The sequence below is a fragment of the Pongo abelii genome, chromosome 6 (genome assembly GCF_028885655.2).
Source record: "Pongo abelii isolate AG06213 chromosome 6, NHGRI_mPonAbe1-v2.0_pri, whole genome shotgun sequence".
In the NCBI taxonomy this organism is placed as follows: domain Eukaryota; kingdom Metazoa; phylum Chordata; class Mammalia; order Primates; family Hominidae; genus Pongo; species Pongo abelii.
The window spans coordinates 132003797-132026476 of record NC_071991.2 but is presented as its reverse complement, the minus strand read 5'-3'; the positions used below and the strand labels follow the sequence as shown (position 1 = coordinate 132026476).

Here is a 22680-nt window from a genome sequence, read left to right as displayed (position 1 = left end):
ATTTCCTTGTGCCCCCAGCAGCCTACCCTTACCCCACCAATCTGTGTTATTTCCCGATAGTTCTACATTTTCCCAAATGGCACATAAACGGAATCATACAATACACAGCTTTTTTAGCCCAATTTATTTCACTTGGCACAATGAAGCTGAGGTTCATCCATGATGATAGGTGTATCAATAGTTTGATTCTTTTTACTAAAGCAGTTTCTTTAAGCAAAACAGCTTAGTGATCAATGATTGATCAAATGAAATAAAAAATATGACCTGGATATACTAAACAGCAAAGTAAAACACAGTATTGAACCATAGCTTTCCAGTGAGTTCAGAGCTATGTTCTAGTTCCTACATAAAACAACATGTATATGTAAAATGCCTAAAACTGTACTTGGCACGCAGTATGCACTGAATAAAGGTCATCCTGTATAGCTATGCTAGAGTGCGCCATTCAGACCACAATGTTATAACAGCAGTAATAATTTAAGACTCAATTAGTTGCATTAAATTACCTTTTTATAGTTTACCTGCCATGGATGTTCTTGACTCAGCTTCTTAAAACACAGTATTCCAAACAAAGAATAGGTCAAAGGAAAGGCTACCTTTTAGAAAAAAGTTTTAAAGCCCAGGTGATAACTGTGTGTGGAGCCTCAGTGAACTGAGTTTTGAGTAGAGTTCTTGACGCCAACTAATTACCATGATCACGGCCAAGGAATCTAGAGTCTCTTTAGATTTCAGTTTCCTCCAACAGCACCTGTCTTTTCCACAAATGGAGAAAGCATCAGTCAGGGTATGACTGCCTACAGTGTCATAATATCAAATATCTGAGAAACAACTAACATCTTCAGGACCAACACTCTTTACTGTTGAGGTATATGGATGATACCTCTAAGAGTAGACCTAAGAGGAGATGAGTAATACTAGCATACTCTTAGTAGAAAGATCTTAAAGCAATTTGAGATTTCAGCATAGACCAATATTCTAATCAGTTATTTAACTGGGGTCATGATTCTTCCCACCCCAGTTTTCAAACAATAAGAAAGTATTTTTCTGATAGGATAGTATGCTGTCATTGATGCTATCAGTTACCACACTCCTCCCCAGTAGGTAAAACATTTTTAGCTTGTCAAGCAGTTTAGAGACAAAATAGGGAAAAATTACTCCAGTCCCTTGAAAGAGCCCATTTTATATGGGAGAAGTTTACATAAACATCTCTAGAAAGCACGGCTTGGAATCAGATGAATCTGCAGCCACAAGTGTTTTTACTTTTATAATAAATGCAAAGAAATTTAGCAACTTTTGTGCTTACAGGAAATATAAAACCCTGGTTATGCCCATTTCTAGATTCAATTCTTAACAGTAGTGAAAGCTAACATCTTCATTTTTACGTTTTTATTTTTCTAAAAGGGGGTCTCACTATGTTGTCCAGGCTGATCTCAAACCTAGGCACAAGCAATCCTCCTGCCTCCACTTCCCTAGTAGTTGAGACTACAGGTGTGTGACCCCACACCCAGCTCAATATTTTTATAGTGAGGTAACCACATAATTTATCATCCAGACTGGGGCACTTTTGAAAGCAAAAGGAGATGCTATTAATAATTACATTCGGACAACAGGCATTAACCACAAAATGGGCATGTATGATCATGTAACTTGATAGTAAGCATAAATTGGCAATTAAGATGGTAACTTATATTTTGTACCACCATAAACACATACACATGAACTGGCAAAGCAGTCCTTCCTATAGAAGAAAATCTTTATTTCCCCCCTAAACAGTAGGGGAGATTCACTTAATTTTTGGAGTCTTGAAAAGTTAGCATCTAAATCCAATGAAATGTTTTCTTTTAGGTTGGTAAGTTATCAAGAAGTACACAAACACCTGTAACTTGAGCTGTGGAAAGTTAGACATGCAATACAAGAGGACTAACATTAGACTAACACGCCTATTCTGGCGAGTGAATACATCTACAATCAATTTTGAAAGGGCTAAAATCTCACTAAATTAACAGAAATGATGTGAAAAAAATATGACATACTATTTCTTCTGATCTTGAGAAAGTCACTTATGCTTAATTCTTACAGTTGTGAGATAGAATACTTGGGACCTTATTTTTCAATAGACACTGTAAGAGAAACTTTACTAACGCAGATTGGCATTTAGGGACAATAACTAACTTATGCAGTGATCCTGAAATCCAATCCAGCCTATTTCATGCACATGACATAATTTCTTCCATGTTAGGTGTGGGAGTTAAGTCACAGTAGAGAACTACAGCAACATCTAAGAACTCCATTAGTGTTAACTGGAGTACCACCAGGAGGTACTATAGGCCAAAAAGGAACAAAGTCATCATATCCAGAATGGGTGAGAGTCAAGATTACAAACCATCCTTCTATTTTCCTGCGGACAAATCTGGATCCTCACATCCACTCCATTAGTTTTCTAGGCTATGGTCTTATCCTAACTGCATGTTCTGGCTTTTCTGCCATTTTTTCCCTCTATCTGCCATCCTCCTTGGTCACCAACCCCATCATTTTTATTCTCTACCTCTCTCATAGATACCCCCCTCTCCGGCAGCCCATGTCTTTTTCTGTGTTCACATACTTCCTACTGAAGTCATTTCCTACAATTTACTTCTTTCTACACCAACCCCACTGTTTTACATCAATTATCCCCCAAATAAAAACATTTTCTATAAAGTCTGTTTATGGTAATAGGGATAGGAGTTATAATGTAAGGCTACTTTAAAATGTCATTAATGGCCAGGTGCGCAGTGGCTCATGCCGTAATCTCAGACTTTGGGAGGCTGAGGTGGGTAGATCGCTTGAGGCCAGGAGTTCGAGACCTGCCTGGCAAACATGGCAAAACCCCATCTCTACTAAAAAATTACAAAAATTAGCCAGGTGTGGTGGTACATGCCTATAATCCTAGCTACTCAGAAGGCTGAGGCATGAGAATCGCTTGAACCCAGGAGGCGAAGGTTGCAGTGGGCCAAGATCGAACCACTGCATTCCAGCCTGGGCAACACCGTGAGACTTTGTCTAAAAAAGAAAAGAAAAGAAAATGTCATTAATCTCTAAAGGTCATTCAGTTTCATACTTCCAACTTAAAAAAATAAAAATAAGAAATAAAATAAAATAAAAAGCCCTTTAGATGAAGGACTGGAAGCTGCCTGAAGACCAATGCCTGCTTATTTCCCAATGAGCCCTGTAAGTCCACTTCTGCCCCAGTGGTCAAAGCTGCACTTTGATTTTCCCCAGTATTCTACACTCCACAGCCATGCATTTCAGTTTTGTTATCACTTCCATTATGTTTGCCACCCCCCATTGTTTTCTAGGCCAATGACAAATCCTTTAACCTTTCAATTCCATTGATTATTTTTCCAGCTTTAAAGAGACATAATTCACATACAATTCGCCCACACAAAGTGTACAACTCAATGGCTCTTAGCATATTCGGAGTTGTGCAATCCTCACTACAATCAATTTTAGAATATTTTTATCACCCCAACAAGAAACTCTGTACCCATCAGCAAATCACTTGCAAAATCTTCCATCCTCTCTACCCTCTAGGCAACAACCACTCTACCTTCTGTTTCTAAATATTTGCCTATTCTGGGTATTTCATATAAATGAAATCCTATAACATGTGATCCCTTGTGGCTGGCTTCTTTCACATAACAGAGTTATTTCAATGTTCACCCATATGGTAGCATGTATCAGCATCACCTTCCCTTTCATTGCCAAATAATATTCCATTGTATAGATAGACCCCATTTATAAGTTGATGAACACTTGGGTTGTTTCAATCTTTTGTCTATTATGAATAATGCTGCTCTGCAGGTTTAGGTACAAGTTGTTGTGTGGACATGTGTTTTCATTCCTCTTGGGCATTGTGATGGTTTGAACTGTGATCCCCTCAAAAAGATAGGCTGAAGTCTCAACCTCCAGTACCTCAGAATGTGACCCTATTTGGAAATACAGGGTTTAACAGAGAATAATCCCATTAAAATGGAGGTCACTGGTGGGAGGCGGCAGGCTAATATTATTGGTGGCCTTATAAAAGGAGAAATGTGGATAAGAAACACACACACAAGGAGAATGCCAAGGAGCGATGCTTCTGAAAGCCACAGAACATCAAAGATTGCCGACAAACACCGAAGCTAGCCAAGGCAAGGAAGAATTGTCTCCTAGAGTCATCAGAGAGAGCATAGCCCTGCTCACACCTTGATTTGGGACTTCCAGCCCCCAGAAAACACATTTCTGTTGTTTTAACCCACCCAGTTTGGGTGTTTTCTTACGGCAGCACTGGGAAGCTAATACAGCTATATGGGTAGGCGTGGGATTGCTGGATCATATGGTAAGTCTATGTTTAGCCCTTCTGAGGAACTGCCAGATTGTTTTCCAAAGCAGGTACACCATTCGATTAAATTAATTAAATAAATTGCTAATAGTTTCAAAACCTCCCTCAAATGTAGAAAAGCAAGTTTTGCCATGTCTAAACACAACCTCTACATGTAATTCTCTCTTTGCCCCCACCATGGTTATAGTCTTCTTTACCATCATTTGTTAAACTTTCCGATTTCCCTCAAAAAGAACAGTAAAAAATAGTTAAATCATCAATGCACTAGCAGGAGGGGATGTGTACAATGAGCTGTGGCTGGGCTGTAGAATCGTTTTAAAGAGATCTATAATAAATTTGAAGATAGGTGAAGAGTCAATGGTATTAAACAGCAGGAAACTTTTTTAAAAGGGGGACTTCCAAGCTAAGAAGGTGGAGAAAGAGGATCCTAAAGGAGATAGTGGTATTTTCTTGAGAGAAGGGAGCCTGGCCACAATAAATCTGAGACCCAGCTCTGAAAAAGGAGTTGGCACAGTTGAATAGAATATGCCTCTGGCAGAAACTCTGAAATTCTGAATTTCAGTTTGTTGTCTAGTAGGAGCCTCACCTCTTCTTCAAACAATAAAATACTATGGTCCATTAATGATGAAGTTATATATCACTAATAATGAAGTTAAAGATCTAATTATTCGGAACAAGAATAGAACCTTTTATACAGTTGAGTAAATAAGATACACATGTGTGTGTGTGCGCGCACGCACATATCAAGTGCCATGTCTAGCCAATAAAATTTTAGTATCTAATAGTCTGTAGATTTTAGGTCTCTGCGTGACTAATGGATGTCAGCTATGCAAGTAATGATTTAGTTCTTGGTCATGTTATAAAAATTAGGGGAAAATAATCACATGCTAAAGATTATTTCATTTTTAACTAATAATCTATTTCTACTTATTTCACATACAAGGTCAGCCTTTTTATTTGTCACAGCCTCTTATAGAAAATTAAAGCAGAATGAAAATGAATGATGGAGAAATTTCTTCTATTTATCACCAGTAAGCTAACTGCTGACAGTGATGAAAGGCAGGAAAACACCAGACAGGGCATATCACGCAAAAAGCACAACCATCTGGAATGAGTGGAGGCAGAGAGGGAAATGAGAAATCCACAGAACAGTCAGAAATCCAGAAGGTGTCACAGTGCAATCACTGATGCTCAAAACCGGTGAACCTGAATCCTCAAGAGTTCACTTGGTTCACGTTACTTAAAAAGAAGGTAACAATACAGTATGTTTTAGTATACATGTAGAACATGACATAAAGTAGTTAAAATTATGGCTGCCGATGATTTCCAAAATTTTAGAGTCAAGATAAATAAACCAAGTATCCTTTTAGTTTCCTTCCCCCTAACTTTCTTCCAGTCAACGACTAAGCCTGTTCTGAAAAGAGGATTGAAACAAAAGAACTGCTCAGGAAACCTACGTCTGGAAACACAGCAATCATTGTTTAAAGTTGGAAGAACATGAGCAAAACTGAAGTCTAGATAATTTACTTGACTTGAAAAACTCTAATTTACTTTCAAGGCCATTTCAACAATTCCTTCCTTTCCTAGCTTCCTTTCATTTCACTACAACAAACCATACAGTCCTTTAGACCAGTGCTTCTCAAAGTGTGGAACCCCAATCAGCAGTATCAGCATCACCTAAAACTTCTAAGAAATGCAGATTCTCAGGGTGCACCCCAGACCTACTGATTCCGAAACTCTGAGGGTGGGACCCACAATCTGTGATACACCAACCTCTCCTGGTGACTCTGATATTTGCTAAAGTCTGAAAACTGCTGCTTCGGGTAACAGGAACGGAAAACACACAAGAGATCTGATTTATAGAACAAGACAATTCTTAAATCTGAAGTGACAAAGGGGGATAGAGGAGTCTATTGTGTAAATAGGGCCTCATTAGCTTAATTTCTAGATTAAGGCCTAGATATCACACTTGGCAACCTCTAATAAGTGGTATATAAAGCTGGTACCTTCTAGGTGTTTTAGGAGTGCCCTACTGCTATTTCCATGAGCAGATATCAGAATGGTTTTGCCACGTAATACTTCAGGAGCAATCCTTTCATTCCAATAGGGAAGGAGTCTCTCCAGAACATCCTTTAAGCTTTCCGACCGTGGCAGTTGATCCAAGGGCACATCGCATACTTTATACCTCCGGTCGTTGTAGATTTCGTGGTAGTAAGGATGAGACTCCTCAATGGGAGGCGGGGTTACATTGTAGCTTCTTCTCCAGAGCCTCACTTGTTCTTCACCATGATTCAAAGCCATTTGCTCCCTGTTGAGACCGATCAAGGCCCCATAGTGACGCTCATTTAGACGCCAGGAGCTTTCCACGGGCACCCATTCCTGCCCTAGCTCTTCCAGGATCAGCCAGGCTGTGTGAATGGACCGATTAAGGACAGATGTGAATACAAGATCAAACTCAAAGTTTAACGCTTTGAGTTGCTTCCCACAGTTCCGAGCTTCCTCCATTCCTTCACTGTTGAGTTTCTGATCCACCCAGCTACAAAAACGGTTCTCCTTATTCCAAGCACCCTCTCCATGTCTTAACATAATAAGTTTGTACTTGGACATACTGATGGCTGAACTTCCCAGGCGTTTTCAAATGGGCTAATATTCAAGGACAGCAATACATCTAGAAAGACAAGAACAACAAGTCTAAGTTATATTCTTCATTCAACTGACAACCTAGGGATAGAAACATCGCTTTACAACACCCAATTTCTAAAAGAAACTGAAATCCCTTTGAACAGTCAGAAATGTGACAACTCATACACTGGGACACATACAGGCATATTCTATAGATATTAATAATTCATTACAGGGAATCTAGTTGACTTAAATTTTCTGATGTTTGGATAGCATGTTAATTGTATGACATAAAATAACAAAACACTTCATTCTAATGGCATGCTGTGTTTCTGCCAGATACAAAGGCAATTTATGCTTACAGTAGAAAGGATTTAATATAATGAGTTACAGACATCTGAAAGAATGACTAGTGGCTGGGAACTCCCAGCTCCCAGCAGCTGACTCTACACTGAAGGCATCCTTTTCACTTTGTTTTCTTGTGTATTTACCAGTCTCACATTCTTATTATAGAAGTTATTAAACATGTTATTTCAGTGCACCACTGCATATATCTGGTATGTATCACTGGCTGGTGGCAACTTGCTCTTCAATGCCACAGGCTACAACACAAAAGAAAATCTAAGGTATGCAAAACACATCAGTTCAACATTCAGACAAATTAAAAGTGATTTAAAGAGACATTAACACCAAATATGGTACACACCTAAATAATCTTGCACCTGCCTCAAGACAGAGTTTTCAGCAGGAATAAATCCAGATGCAAAATAAGCTATCAAATGCAAGCAGCTGAGGGATGCTGCCTGTACAAACAGATCTGGTCTGTAGGAGTGAGAGGAACCACACTGATAAAGAGGCCCCGCCTCCTCCTCCCCAGCCCTCCAGATATCCTACACACACCAGCTACATCTTAGCAGGGGGAGAATCTAGTAAAGGGAGACCAGCAACTCTCAAGCTATGCTGAACTCCTTATGTTTAAGCCGCTGGCCTGAAGATCTGCTGGGCCCACTCTGTCCTTGGAGAATCTGCTGACATGGCTGCTCAGCCCGCCTCTCCTCTCCTTGTGGTGGACACATCTGCACTGACACATGCTTAGTTTACGTGCCCGGCCTCTCTATCTCCGCTCCAGTGTTTTGCACACTGGGTTGTAAAGATTATACGAGCACTACGGCCTGGTCTTCTGCCACTCTTGGCAACTTCCATTAACTGGAGATTTTCTCTCCCACTTAAACTGTGAGTCACCCACAGTAAAATAACAATCCATGGCAAAATGGATTGGAATCTAGATCTAGTTTCTAACCTTTCTTTAGTAATTCCTAGAGATTCTGAAAGGAAAACAGTCTTTAAAATAAGGCTTTATATTTCAATGGAAGGCAAACAGAGGACTTAAAGGAAGACATCAAATTGAGGTGATTTGCAAGTATCGTCATGTGTTGCTTAATGAAGGGAATATGTCCTGGCAAATGCATCATTAGGTGATTTCGTCATGCAAACAACACAGAATGTACTTACACAAACCTAGATGGTATACATATTGTTACTTATGTTTTTTCATATGGAAAGCCAAGTATCCCAGCACAATTACTGAATATCAATCATTTCCCCTACTCGATCTGCAATGCCAATGTCAAGTGCCACATATCAGATGTCTATAAATGCTCCATTACCATCTTACAGGGCCACCATCATTTACGCGATCCATGCTTGACTGAAACATCATTAGGTGGTGCATGACTGAAGTTGAAAGGCTACAGCAGTTAGGATGATGATTTTCCTTTCTTGTTAAGTACCAGGTTGCTGTGCATGTGCAGCAGGGAAGTGCCAGGGAACCAGAAGAGCCTGGGCTCAGGACCCAGATGAAAGCATCCCACAGAGCTGATAATTCCCAAGGAGGAAGTCTCTGTCCTTAGCCTAGAAGAGGCATCAGGGTGGCAGAACAGAGAAGGGAACAAAAGGTATCCAGGCAGTGTTTTGCCAGATGACTGCCTGTGCCCAGGGGCAGAATAGTCATGAGTCTAACAAAGTTCAAGCTTCAGAGCCCCTCACCTGAGAGAAACCAGGTGATGAACATACACACACACACACACACGGAGGGGTGTGTGTAAGTGTGTTAATTTGCAAATGGAAGATATTTTTGCAGTGTTTCTTTACAAAGCCCCAATCCGCCAAGTAGTAGAAGCCTCAGCTCCAGCAAAAACTGTATCTACCCTTTGAATCCATTGATCATTTTGTTTTGTTAGTGGTAGTGGAGGAGGTGGATGGAGAAAAAAGAAGCTATCAACTGTTCCTCTACCTTCATCCTCAGTTTATCTTGTCAAGTGAGAAACCTCCTTAAGTTAATGAAGCCGTTCACTCTTCAGTTAAAGAAGGGCATGGTTAGACAAATTTTGTAGACAGAAGCACCTTTCCACCATCTTTTGACTATAAACTATATCAAGGGGACAAAACAATGTAGTAACAGCAACATGAACACTCAGGCACCCACCACCAAGCTTTGTGGTATCTTATTCTCCTATATTTGCTTACTGCATTAAAACAAAGTTCTGTTTTCTTTTTACTAAAAAAAAAAAAAAAAACAAAACAAAACAAAAAAACACACACCAGAACAGAGGAACAGTACTGCAGTCACAAAAACTATGCAAATACGCATCCTTCCCTCACTCTGAAGCACAGGAATACATTTACGCAGGTGAATACATGATAAAGTACTAAACTAGTATGTCTATCTCAAGAAAACAAAAGGTCACTTTCCTCTCTCCTCCCTAATACTATCAACGGACTTTTCCCACTTAACTGCTGGATACTTACAAAGAAACTGCTGAGGATTAGCTTGCAAACATAGAAACTTCAATCAACATCCACTGGAGCCGATTTACCCAGTGTTTACCAAGAAACACACAACGCTGTAGCCAGTGTGATTGAAAGTTTAAGGCATGGATTGCAAACTCAAATGCCTACAATGGCCAGGCAGCTGTGTGAAGCAGAGTGCAGCTGGACGATGCAGAGTGATGGGCACAGTGAACTGCAAGGAACATGCACGCTTCTCTGAAGGAGGCAACTCTTGTGTAAACAGTAAAAGTTTTCTGATAACCTCATCTCACTGAGCCAACAGCACTGTTCTTAGAACTTTTCTGGAAAACAAAAAGAAGATGGGATTGCTGACATCGAAGACTAGGATGACTGCAAGACGTAGAGTCAGACCACAGAGAACCTTTGAGTAAATAAATGTCTTTTTTAAAAAAGCTAAAACAATCATTTCAAAATCTCCTAAAAATTCATGTAAAAAATAAAAGGAGTACCTACTACTTAGCTCCAGCCCATTGCCCTGTGATACTGAGCAATTGAGGTTTCTAGATCTTCCAATTAAAAAAAATGAAAACGTGTATTTTCATCTGATATCTGATTTAAATATTAGCAACTAATGTATATTTGTAAAATGTGAGTGAAACAAAACATTTCTTCTGCAGGCTAGATCGTGGCTGCTAGCTTATGACCTCTGACTTAAAGGGAAACCTCCCCTAGGCCACAGATAAATGGTGCAGCCACCATACCCCAGGAGATGGTCAGAACCCAAGCGTCTGGACCACTTAACCAGCTTTCCTGTTATTGCCCAACACAGCCTTTCAAAGGACAGACCCTCTAATCCCCATAATGCTCTGGGCTTCCTTCTCCCTGACCCACCTTTACAGCTCTCCCTCACCAAACCATTTGCTGGTGCCCTGCAGAATTCCTAGCTCTGTCCTCAAACTCCCACTCAGCTTTGAGTGTCAATTGCACTGAAAAAGAACTGAACTGAAAACTACCTCTTCCCAGGTGACACTGCTTCTCTCTCTAGTGGGCGGTGCTTATTCCTCATACCCTAGGGTTAGGTTCAGGTGATGGGCAGCATCCTGCTTCCTCTGCTGACCAAATCGCCCCTCCCCCACCATCCTAGGGAGTTGGGGAGCTTCAATGTTGAAAGTCTTGCTATATTCAGTTGAAGTTCTCTTGCCCTCATTTATTAACAGAAAACTAACAATTAAACTCCTTGAAAATTGAGTATCTTATTTTAAACCCTGAATTCTTCCTATTGGTCTTAGGAAAATGTTCAGAATCCTTCATGTGACCTGCAACACTTTTGTTTTATTTCCTTGAGCATGTCAGGTTCTTTCTTGCCTCAGTAGTTTTGCACACACTGTACCCCATGCAGAACACTCACCCTTCATCTCTTCTCTCCATTGCCACTTCAGTCTCACCCTGCTTTAGGTTAAGCTCTAGTCATCCTTTAGATCAGTTGTGTCCAATCAAGATATAATGCAAGGCACAATGAAGTTTTAAATTTTCTACAAGCCACATGAAAAGGTAAAAAGAAATAGGTGGAATAAATTGTAATATTTTATTTAATCCTATAGGTCCAAAAGCTATCATTCAGACATGAAGTCAAAGGAGATCATTTTGGAACTTTAAGGTGTAACGACTGCCCTATTGGATTGCGGACTTGCATGGGGCCTGCTGTAGCCCCTTTGTTTTGGCCAATTTCTCCCATTTGGAACAGGTGTATTTACCCAATGCCTGTACCCCCATTGTATCTAGGAAGTAACTGACTTGCTTTCAATTTTCTAGGCTTATAGGCAGAGAGGGCTTGCCTTGTCTCAGATGAGACTTTGGATTTAGACTTTTGGGTTAATGCTGGAATGAGCTAAGACTTTGGGGGACTGCTGGAAAGGGCATGATTATGTTTTGAAATGTGAGGACATGAGATTTGGGAGGGGCCAGGGTGGAATGATATGGTTTGGCTTTGTGTCCCCAACCAAATTTCATCTTGAATTGTAGTTCCCATAATCCCCATGTGTCATGGGAGGGACCCAGGAGGAGGTAATTGATTCATAGGGACAGTTATCCTCATGCTGTTCTTATGATAGAAAGTGAGTTCTCACGAGGTCTGATGGTTTTATAAGGAGCATTCACAGAGTGCTCACCTATGAATGTTACTTCCATGTTACTTGGCACTGTTTGAATCCTCAACCACCATTCCATGGAGTGGCTACTATGATTACTCCCATTTTACAGATGAAGAAACAGGAGGAGAGGTTAACTTGCCTTAGGTAACAGAGGCTGTAAATGGCAGAGCTGGAATTTAGTCTCAAGAAGTCTATATCTATGCCCTGAACCATTGTGCTACACTGTCACATTGAAACCTGAGGCTCAGTCTTCAGTTCTTGGAAACCCTTTTCTCACTGCTTTAATCACATTAAAATGGATGACTCATAAATTGAAAGCCCCAAATACTCAGTCTCCCTAGCCTGACCAATTAATTCATTCTTCAAACATTTTGCAGATCCCATTTAGGCATGGCCCAATGCTAGGCCTATGAGGAATATGTAATCCAACAAGAATTATGTCTTCAGTACGTGTGTGTGTGTGTGTGTGTGTGTGTGTGTGTGTGTGTGTGTGTGTGTGTGTGTGTGTGTGTGTGTGTGTGTGTGTGTGTGTGTGTGTGTGTGTGTGTGTGTGTGTGTGTGTGTGTGTGTGTGTGTACCTAAAACTCAAAGTAATTCACACCATGACAAAGCACTTCATTAGTAAAAGAGAGGCGGGATGGGAGAGAATATTTCTGAGTAAGGCTTCGTGGACACAGTATTTTTTAAGCTGGATTTGGAAAGGCAAGGTTTAGATTTACAGAAAAAAGTAAAGGAATTCCAATCTAGGGGAACAGTGAGTGAAGGCAAAGAACAGGTACATATGGAAAACGGTGAGCCCATTCAAACTGGTTGGAGTATAGCTAGAGTAACCATACATCCTGATTTGCCTAATAAGCAAAAAATATTCTTTCCATAAATGCTACCATAAAATTGAAGTTATGGTTCAAGATTAGCATTCTTTTGGCAAGGTCAAGACAGAGAGGGTGGTTAGGAGAAAGAGGCACATGCATCATTATTACAGAACAGTATTGTCTTAGGCCTGTTTCCCCAACATAATTACTACTAGGGCCCCTTTCACACTTAAGTGTCCCATTTGGAAAATTATATGGCCACCGTAAGTATAGGGTATAATAAGGAAGCAGGAGGAGACTAGCCTAGAAAGATAAGAAAAAATAGTGACCCAAAAAAAGCCTTGTGCCAAAGCATGTAGGTTTTTCTATACATATTGGGACATCATTAGAAGTTTAGTAGCATGCATTTTAGCAGGATCAGGTAGTACTTACTTACAGAAATAGACAGGAAAACCCAGGAGTATGAACACTAGCTGAGGGGTTTTTGCAATAATTCTGGTAACACAGAATAAAAACTTGGACCAGAACAATGCCCGTTTAAGTGAGATGAAGGAGATAAATGTGAAAGACACTATAGCTTAGCTCAGATGTTAGCAACTTTTTCTGTAAACCACCAAATGGCAAATTTTTTAGGCTTTCTAGGCTATACTGGTCTCTGCCATAATTAGGTACAATTGTATAATTCTGCCATTGCAGCTGAAAGCCACCATACATAATATATAAGTGAATAAATCTGTTTCAATAAAACTTTAGGTATGGACACTGAAATTAGAATTTCAAATAATTTTCATGCACATGAAATATTAATTTATTTCAACCATTTTACATGTAAAACCCATGCATAGTTTGTGGGCTGTTCAAAAACAGGTAGTAGACACATGATCCAGCAAGCCCACCCCTGGGTATACATCCAAAAGAAAGCAAATAAGTATACTGAAGAGATATCTGCACTCCATGTTTATTGCAGCACTATTCACAATAGCCAAGATATGGACGCAATCTAAGTGCCCATCAACAGATGAACAGATAAAGAAAATTTGGCACATATATACAGTGGAATATTATTCAACCATAAAAAGAATGAAACCCTGTCATTCACAACAACATGGATGGAACTGGAGAGCATAAGGTTAGGTGAAATAAGCCAAGCATGGAAAGACAAATTTCACATGTTTTCACTCATATGTGGGAGCTAAAAATTTTGAAAATTGAATGTATTGCAATAGCAGAATTATGGTTGCCAGAGGCAGGGAAAGCTAACAGGAGTGAGGGGGTTAAAGTGAGGATGGTTAACAGCTACAAAACTATAGTTAGAATAAATAAGATATAGTATTCAGTACCCCAATGGGGTGATAATAATTTATTGCATTTTAAAATAACTAAAATAATGGAATTAGAATGTTCCCAATACAAAAAAATAAATGCATGAGGTAATAGACAAATGCATGAGGTAAATCAATTACCCTGATTTGATCATTACATATTGTATACCTGTACCAAAACATCACATATACCTATAAATACATACAACTATTATGCACCCATAATTTAAAATTAAAAATGTAAATTTTTTTTAAAAAGGTATAGGCCAGAAGCCCTCAATATGTTGATCTTGGCCTAGCTGGATCCCAAACTTAGATCTACTAATGACATCAGCATTTTTAACCTTTAAGCATCCTGTCATAGAATAATCCCAACATTATGAAATCACTCGATTTTATTCTTGGCCAGAACGGCAAGTACCATGAGTAATGGAATCCCATTCATAATTGTTTTTATTCCCCATAGAAGGCAATACTGAAGACATTTAAATCAGTCTGAGTACTTGACTTTTGCTTAACTAAATTATTTAGGAATGGGTTCAAGATTGAACTATAGGGGAATAGGATTCATCCTATTAATCTCCTTCAAAAATATCATCTGTCATTTTGACACACTTTACCCCACTAGACATCTTCATAAATTATCCCATAGTGCCTCACACTTCAGGGGAATGTATACTTGCTCAGGAGTAGGTGCTATGTAATTGCTTTGACAATAAACAAATCAAAGAACATACTTTGCAGGTGACTTATAACTTTCAAAGACCTTTCACTATAAATGTATAGAAATTCCATCTAAGTTAGCTATAAAGCAAAGAATATTCTTTCCATAAATGCCACCATAAAATTGAAACATAAAATTATGATTCAAGATTAGCATTCTTTTTTGGCAAGACAGGGACTATAGATAGGGGAATGACGTACTTGCAAGGCACTGCATTTACTAAGGTTACCCCTCTAATATTTTTGAGATCCCTAAGTACTTTCAACAAATGTAGCATGATCATCTGCTGCTGCTTCCTACTCCTTCATTAAACTATATAATTCCACATATGAAATTATGTGAAATATAATTTCACATTATATTTCTCCCATAACTGAGGCTCCTCTGTTATAAGTACTCCCCATAACTGAGGCTCATCCTGTCTTCCAAACTGACACTCCTGGGACTTTGCTTCCTCCCTTCCTCACGTGTTTGAAAGTTAATAATGCCTAAGACCCTACTGGTACAACGCACGGACAAATAGGGCAAACTACAGGGTAAAGTCCAACTTAAAAACCTAGTTTTTCTTGTATTTCCAACGTTTGAGCAAGAAATTTGATCAGCAATATAATGTTGAAGTTATATAAAATAAGACAGATAGAACCAGAGTCACTTAGATTCAAAGCTCACATTTAAATATTAAATAGTCAGTTGCTACCCTAGACACTCAGATGACATTTTCCTTGGTCCAAACCCCTTATTGTGTGGCTTTGAGCAACTTTTAACCCCCACTGCAATAGGAATCTAACTTTATAGAAGATGTGCCGGCTATTATTTGAGGACAGAGAAAAAGAACCATGTCTTTAACAAATTAAAAAGGAACAGTTCTCAAGGGAAATGAAATCTGGGGCTCAGTTCCTTAAGGCTTTTAATGTTTTTTTTGAGACGGAGTCTCACTCTGTGGCCCAGGCTGGAGTGCAGTGGCGCGATCTCGGCTCGCTGCAAGCTCCGCCTCCCAGGTTCATGCCATTCTCCTGCTTCAGCCTCATGAGTAGCGGGGACCACAGGCGCCCGTCACCACACCTGGCTAATTTTTTTTTGTATCTTTAGTAGAGACAGGGTTTCACTGTGTTAGCCAGGATGGTCTCGATCTCCTGACCTCGTGATCTGCCCGCCTTGGCCTCCCAAAGTGCTGGGATTACAGGCGTGAGCCACCATGCCCGGCCAAGGCTTTTAATGTCTTAACAAACTATGCCTTCCCCCAAATCAAGTTCACTATTAGAAGTTCAAACACAACTGTACGTAAAAGTGTTCCATGGTCTATTACTTTTCCTAAGGCTTTGTAGAAACTTTTTCATCTGTACTTGCAGTTATAAGAACATCTTTTTACCAGGAGCAAATGTTACCACTCACAGGTGTTTTCCAGACACTAAAACCCTCTCATTCACCAATCTTACATCTACTAATATTTCCTACTGATTGCTTGTTACAAGAATAACCAACCATAACAGGCAGGCCCCTACTCATGGGGAAGAGATATACATGTGTAATGAGATGTGCATTTGCTCAGGGCATGTTGCATGTTCCAGCCTGCATGGCATCACCACTGTGGACAACACCCACTCATGACGGACCCCTCCTTCCTATCTCTGGTCACTGTCTTCCCCAGGGTAGTAGCTTTTATCAACACAAACTGTTTCCACCAAATCCCAAAAGTCTAAAGTAAAAACAACCTAGATATGAGCCCAGCTTTGCTACTGACTGACAATGTGATCTTAAGTAAGCTATTTAAATTCTTTGAACCTCAGGTTCCATATCTATAAAGATGAGGATCATGAAACTACTGTTCTCAGGGGGCTATCAGGAAGATTAAATGAGATTACGGTGAAGCACTCTACCAAAAAGTGAGAGGTAGAATGGAGCAGACTTTGACTAACTCATAAATAATGGCACAGATCTTAGGCCCATCAAAGCAATTCTACCTTGCGGATGATATGAGCAGAAGCAAAAGCTGGGAATAAAGTAAAATGAAGGGAGGAATTAGAGGAGAAATGCTTAAATTAGGTGGTAGAAGGAGGAATGCAATCAAATATTGTGGGATGGAAGAAGGTGATGGTAAGATACCTCAGAAGCTTACCAAGTACTAATATTCTGCAATCCAAATGCTTTAATGAAGTGGTTAACATTTAATTTATATTTTACAAAGTATGTTTTCCTCATATTTGTGGCCAAGTTTCAGCAGAAGGGTTTTGTTATTAAGTAATACTTTTTGTCCTCTTTTGTCCTGCCACCCATATAAACATCTTTCATATCAGATTTCATTCCAAGGATGTTTCAAGAAACCATTCGGTTCAAACACTTTTGTGACCTCTGTTCTTCAGGCCCCAGACACACAAAGATGAAGGCCAGGTGAATTTAGGTGCATCAATCATTACTTAAAATGTGCCTCTTAATCTCAACCAACCACAGCAGGCAAAAGAGGAAGACTAAAAGCTCTACCCAAACACTAACAGTGGTTGCTTCTAAGTGACATTTTTCTGCCACATTATACTTCTGTATGCTCCAAATTTTCTATGATAATCTGGTTTGATTTAAATATGAACACAAAAGAGTATATCCTTGTAATGGGGACAAAAATAGGAAGATCAATAAGACCTAGTATTTGCTAGCACAACAGGGTGACTATAGTAAAAAAAAATAATTTAATTGTAAATTTTCAAATAACTAAAAGAGTATAATTGGATTGTTTGAAACATAAAGGATAAATACTTTTGGTGACAGCTACCCTATGTACTCTGATGTGATTATGCATTGCATGCCTATCTCAAAATATCTCATGTAACCCATAAATATATACACTTACTAGGTACACACAAAAATTAAAAATTAAAAAACAAGAATATATCCTTGAAGCTGGGAACTTTTACTTGCTAATAGATGGTACAGAATTTACTGCAATGAGATTCTGCTTGTATACTAATCATTTTTACTTTAAAACAGACTTTTAATACAGAGTTTATGCCTCAGATATAATTTAATGCAACATCTGCTTTCTAAAGATGCAAAAATCGAGGTGGTAGGATCGCTTGAGCCCAGGAGGCAGAGGTGGAGGTTGCAGTGAGCAGAGATCGCGCCACTGCACTCCAGCCCGGGCAACAGAGCGAGACCCTGTCTCCAAAAAAAAAAAAAAAAAAAAAAAATGCAAAAATTAAGAGTCACAGTTGAAATGATTTGTTTAAGATCACACAAATAGTAACAGCTTCAGGGCTAAAGCCAATGTTCTTGATTTCTAACTCAGAGCTCCTTCCACTATGACACTGTTTGAATTATGCTTCTCTGAAGTCCACCACCAACTGGGGAGCATCTGCGGTGTATGAGGTGCTACTGGAATACAAAGATGGCTAAGAAAGAGTTATTCCCTGGACTCACGGGAGGCAGTTTAAACAAAAAAGAAGGCCGGCGCGGCAGCTCACACCTGTAATCCCAGCACTTTGGAAGGCCGAGGCGGGCAGATCACCTGAGGTCAGGCATTCGAGACCAGCCTGGCCAACATGGTGAAATCCTGTCTTTACTAAAAATACAAAATTAGCTGGGCGTGGTGGCGCATGCCTGTAATGCCAGCTACTCGGGAGGCTGAGGCAGGAGAATCAATTGAATCCGGGAGGCGGAGGTTGCGGTGAGCCAAGATAGCGCCATTGCACTCCAGCCTGGGCAACAGAAGCGAAACTCCGTCTCAAAACAAACAAACAAAAAAAAGAAAGAAAGAAAAAAGACAAGGCCAGGCGCGGTGGCTCACGCCTGTAATCCCAGCACTTTGGGAGGCCGAGGAGGGCAGATCACCTGAGGTCAGGAGTTCGAGACCAGCCTGGCCAACATGGTGAAACCCCGTCTCTACTAAAAATACAAAAATTAGCCAGGCGTGGTGGCCTATGCTTGTAATGCCAGCTACTTGGGAGGCTGAGGCAGGAGAATCGCTTGAACCCGGGAGGCGGAGGTTGCAGTGAGCCGAGATCAAGCCACTGCAATCACTCCAGCCTGGGCGACAGAGCGAGACTCCGTTTCAAAAAAAAAAAAAAAAAAAGACAAATTGACATGAGTTCTGCTTTCACTATTAAAAAAACCTTTAGTACCTACAGGTGAAACTTAGCTTTTGATTTTTCCCCTTCTTGGAAAGAGTCTGCATTTAGTCAACTAACATTCTAGTACCACTCACAAGCTAAAGATCTTCCGTAATTTGCAAGGGAGGCAGTAGAGGAATAAGAGTTATAATAAGTTAGCTAACAACCAACTATTCTTTAAAGCTTAACTGTAATTATGCATTTCATTTACCTTCTCTAGTGTAATACCAGCCCGTCCCTTAGAAAAGAGGAAAATACACTTATGTTTTTATTTCTAGTGGTTCTAAGAACTTGTGATTTGGCTCCAGATGCCTACATGAAAACACTGCATATATTCACCTCCTTCTCTTTTCACCGCATTCGAGTTTTTCTGTCTACTACACAAAATGATAGATAGGGCCAGGTCTGCCAGAGCCCTAAATACAGCGGCATCGCCCTGCTTCCTTCCAGGGGATCCTACTATTGGAAGGGCTCTGCCACACAGTGCCTCAGACGTCCAGAAGAGAGTTTATCTTCCCTCCAGCTTCTACATATTCTTGCCATAAGGACAGCACTACGAAAGCGGGCTCCTCCTCTCAGTTGACAGAACTGTGACTGCCTGTGAGGCTCATTCTGAGAAAGGGACAAGGGAAAGGGACCGGGGCGATAAGTGAGGGTCCCAGCTTGAGGGCTGGAGTGAGCACCAGACTCCCACCAACGACTAAACCGGAGGAAGAAACTGGCCTTCCCCGCACCCAAAAATAAAACATCACATCACTAAAAAATGTAAACGTTCGCAACATTTTCTAAAACAAAACCACTCACCTGCAAAGGGGCTACCAGCAGCAGCAGCCGCTCCTCCGAGCCGCCGAGGAGCCACCGCCTCCTAGGACTCATCACTGCCCCCGGCATCGACGCTCTTTTCTAGCCCCTGAACCAGACGTGGGCAGGTCCTAGGGCTCTGCCTATTGGAAAGTTGAACTGTCACTCATCCACGGTCCCGGCCTACTCCCGGGACCGGAGAGGTCTCTTCCGTTTACCAAATCCCGGGAGTAAGAAGTGCGGCTCTGATTGGTTCGCTATAGAGACGAGCACATACCTGAACCAGTAAGGAGTTGGCTTCGGCGCCAGCGGGCAGGCTTGGGCCTAGGGAAGTAGAAAAACACACCCTGGAGCGTCGCTGGGCCAAAACCTCGGGTCCGGGGAGCATCTTAGCGGTTTGAGGTTCTAGAAAGCGTTTAACGATTTAAGAGGAACACCTGCGAGTGAAGACAGGTGTCAGCGGACTCTTGGAAGAGAGGAGGTGATGTTTCTTTTACTTATGGGAAATTTAGGGATTGAAACCTGAAGACGAAGCCGAGCTATCCTCCCAGAAGAAGCTCCTTTCGCACAAATTACTCGTGGTTGAAAGTCTTAAGTCGTGATTAAAACAAATGCCTTTAAAGTGCCCGATTTATAGGCAGTAACGCATCCTTACTTTCTCTTACCGCTTTTATAGGGATTCCCCTTAGGCAGTTTGCTGACAGTGTTTTAGGTGGGGAAGAAAAGTGATGAATGGAATGCCGTAAAAGCTTGTTGCACAGAGGAAGGGAGGCTGGAGTGGAATGAGAGAATGACAAATTTGGAGGCGACAATAATTGAACAAGAGAAATGTATGAAAACACCGGAAACCTGGCACGAGGCCTTAAAAGCTTCTAAGCAGGCTTGAACTACCACACGAGGTTTTGAAGCATATGTGTCAGAACTTTTGGGTGGGCGGGAAAGATAAGGAATGTTATGGGAGATTCCCTTCTTAGAAGCTATCCTACGTAATGTTTCGTGTCCTCCTGTGATTTTTTCCTGTTTCATCCTCCTAACAAATGCATTAGGTTTGTGACAGGCAAGCAAGTCCTCAGAATAATTATACATACAGTTGAAAAGATTATCTTTCCACATTTGAAATTCTGTGACACACTCTTTATTGAACTCATTAAGACTTAATCGTAGCCAGTTCTGTATCTCATTTATCCGTCTTAGAGCATGACAGTTCCTCCTGGGATATCAAAGAACAGAACTTTACTTCCGGGACGGCGCTAATCCAAGGCTTGACAGGTCCCAGCAGGTGACAGGTCCCATCTAGTGATAGTTAGAATTTAACTTGCACAAGATTAACTAGAGTTCAGGCCAGAACAGCTGGAAGAAGCAGCTTCCAAATCTTATACATTTGCCCTCTTGCTTTTTTCTCAATATCAGTTGAGGACAAAGTAAGGAGAAAGCTTTTCTTCTACAGTGTAATAAAGCTCCTATTCAGAGTGCCCACCATCCACACTCTGGAGGCTAAAGACAGTCATTCCCAAGTGGCAGTCTTGTGGCATTTGGCATTTAGGGCTACTTAGTCTGGACTTAAGGGCGCCTACTCATTGGATTTAAGTTTACAGTTCTTATGGACACCCATGGAATGCTAGCTTGTCACATAAAACCTTAACAATATCAAACATCACTTGCCTTTTAGAATCATTCACAAGAGTATGTGGCTTATGAATAAGTCATTTTGATATAAGATGGAAGCAGTTGTATCAGTGATTCTGTCTAAAAGGAATTAAAAAGCAAATTTTCATCAGGAGCAAGCATGTTTGTAAGACAAATGTGCGCAGAGGCTAACAGAATTTCAGGAGTTACTTTTGCCCTATGGCAAGATTGTTCTCCATACTTAATTATGGTACAGTATCATATCCTGAACCCTGTGTCCTGGTCTATTCGATGAGCTGTCTCCCTTATGAATTTTTAAATAACGAGGTCGTGGTTCACAAATATGATCATAAATCCATTTAAGGCAAAGATGAACTCCAAAGAATATTAGACTTGTACAAACTTAGTACTTGACAGGGCTTTGGAAATTAAACTCTAACTCCTTGTTGTACAGATAAAGAAACTGAAGCTTAAGTGATGTGTTCAGAATTACTTGGTTGGGGACAAATCTTGGGCTAGGACCCAAGGTTGCTAATTCATATAATTCTGGGAAAATGCTTCCTCTTCCTGCTGCCTTCTCCTCCTCACCCCAAAAGCAATGTATTTTTTTAAATTAAGATTAATTTTAGGATTCACTTCCATTGAAGACCAATCATGAGGACTTCAGTTCTGATACAGCAGGTGATATAGATACTATGAAAATAATTGAGTGTCATCAAACAACTTTTGATGGAGTCTCACTTTTATCCAAACAAGAAATGAAAAGCAATAAATTATTATAGCTATGTTGTCTCTTTGTCTTCCTTTCTGTTAGAAGTGTGTATCAAAAAGTCAATATTAACCCATGTGATACTTTGAGTTTTAGTTGAAAATTGTCTTCCTTGTGACCTGAATAAATCACTATTTTATTGATAGCATACATACCTGATCAAAATAATTTCACAGTTATGTGCACAGAGCCTCTAGCCTTTTCCACGTATGGCTGAATTGGTCCACTGTGCATCAAAACATCATCCACGGACCTAGGCTATTCTCCCTTTTGCTAGCCTAGCAAAACCATTGGCTCCCTCCTTCCAGCAAACTCCAGAGTTAGCTAGTTTTATATCCCATGTACAGGAGTGTCTCCTTTTCTTCACAGTATCAGGACACACCATGAGTTGGTTATTTGCTGCCAGTGTTTAGTCTCCAACTGTACCCTACTTACTTCAGGGTCAGATTAAAATTTACCACTCATAACCTAGTATAATAGACCTATGTGTGGCCCCCATCATTGACCTCCTAAGTACAAGACTCCCTTTTCTGAAACTAAAAACTGGAAATGCTGTTATGGATCAGCCATCCAGACCTCTCAGAAGGGACCTTAAAGTCTGTCCTTT

General features: G+C 40.4%; 1 protein-coding gene and 1 long non-coding RNA gene across 4 annotated transcripts in view; one reads left to right on the top strand and one right to left on the bottom strand.

The window, feature by feature from the left end:
- Positions 1–19934, bottom strand: part of BPGM (bisphosphoglycerate mutase) — a 35690-nt gene extending 15756 nt beyond the window's left edge. The window contains exons 1-4 of one of the 3 annotated variants that reach the window (XM_054559836.2): positions 19682–19784; positions 11181–11304; positions 9791–10113; positions 6367–7028 (exon numbers count right to left, since the gene is read on the bottom strand). In XM_054559836.2, the coding sequence (XP_054415811.1) occupies positions 6367–6967 (601 nt within the window). In that variant the 5' untranslated portion in view covers positions 6968–7028; positions 9791–10113; positions 11181–11304; positions 19682–19784. Of the gene's footprint in view, positions 1–6366; positions 7029–9790; positions 10114–11180; positions 11305–19681 lie in introns of all 3 variants that reach the window. The other 2 variants (XM_054559837.2, XM_002818480.3) reach the window with 2 other exon arrangements.
- Positions 19852–22089, top strand: LOC134761686 (uncharacterized). The gene is made up of 2 exons (XR_010140757.1): positions 19852–20159; positions 20355–22089. It is a non-coding gene; the product is annotated as an uncharacterized LOC134761686 (long non-coding RNA).
- The last annotated feature ends 591 nt before the right edge of the window (positions 22090–22680 follow it).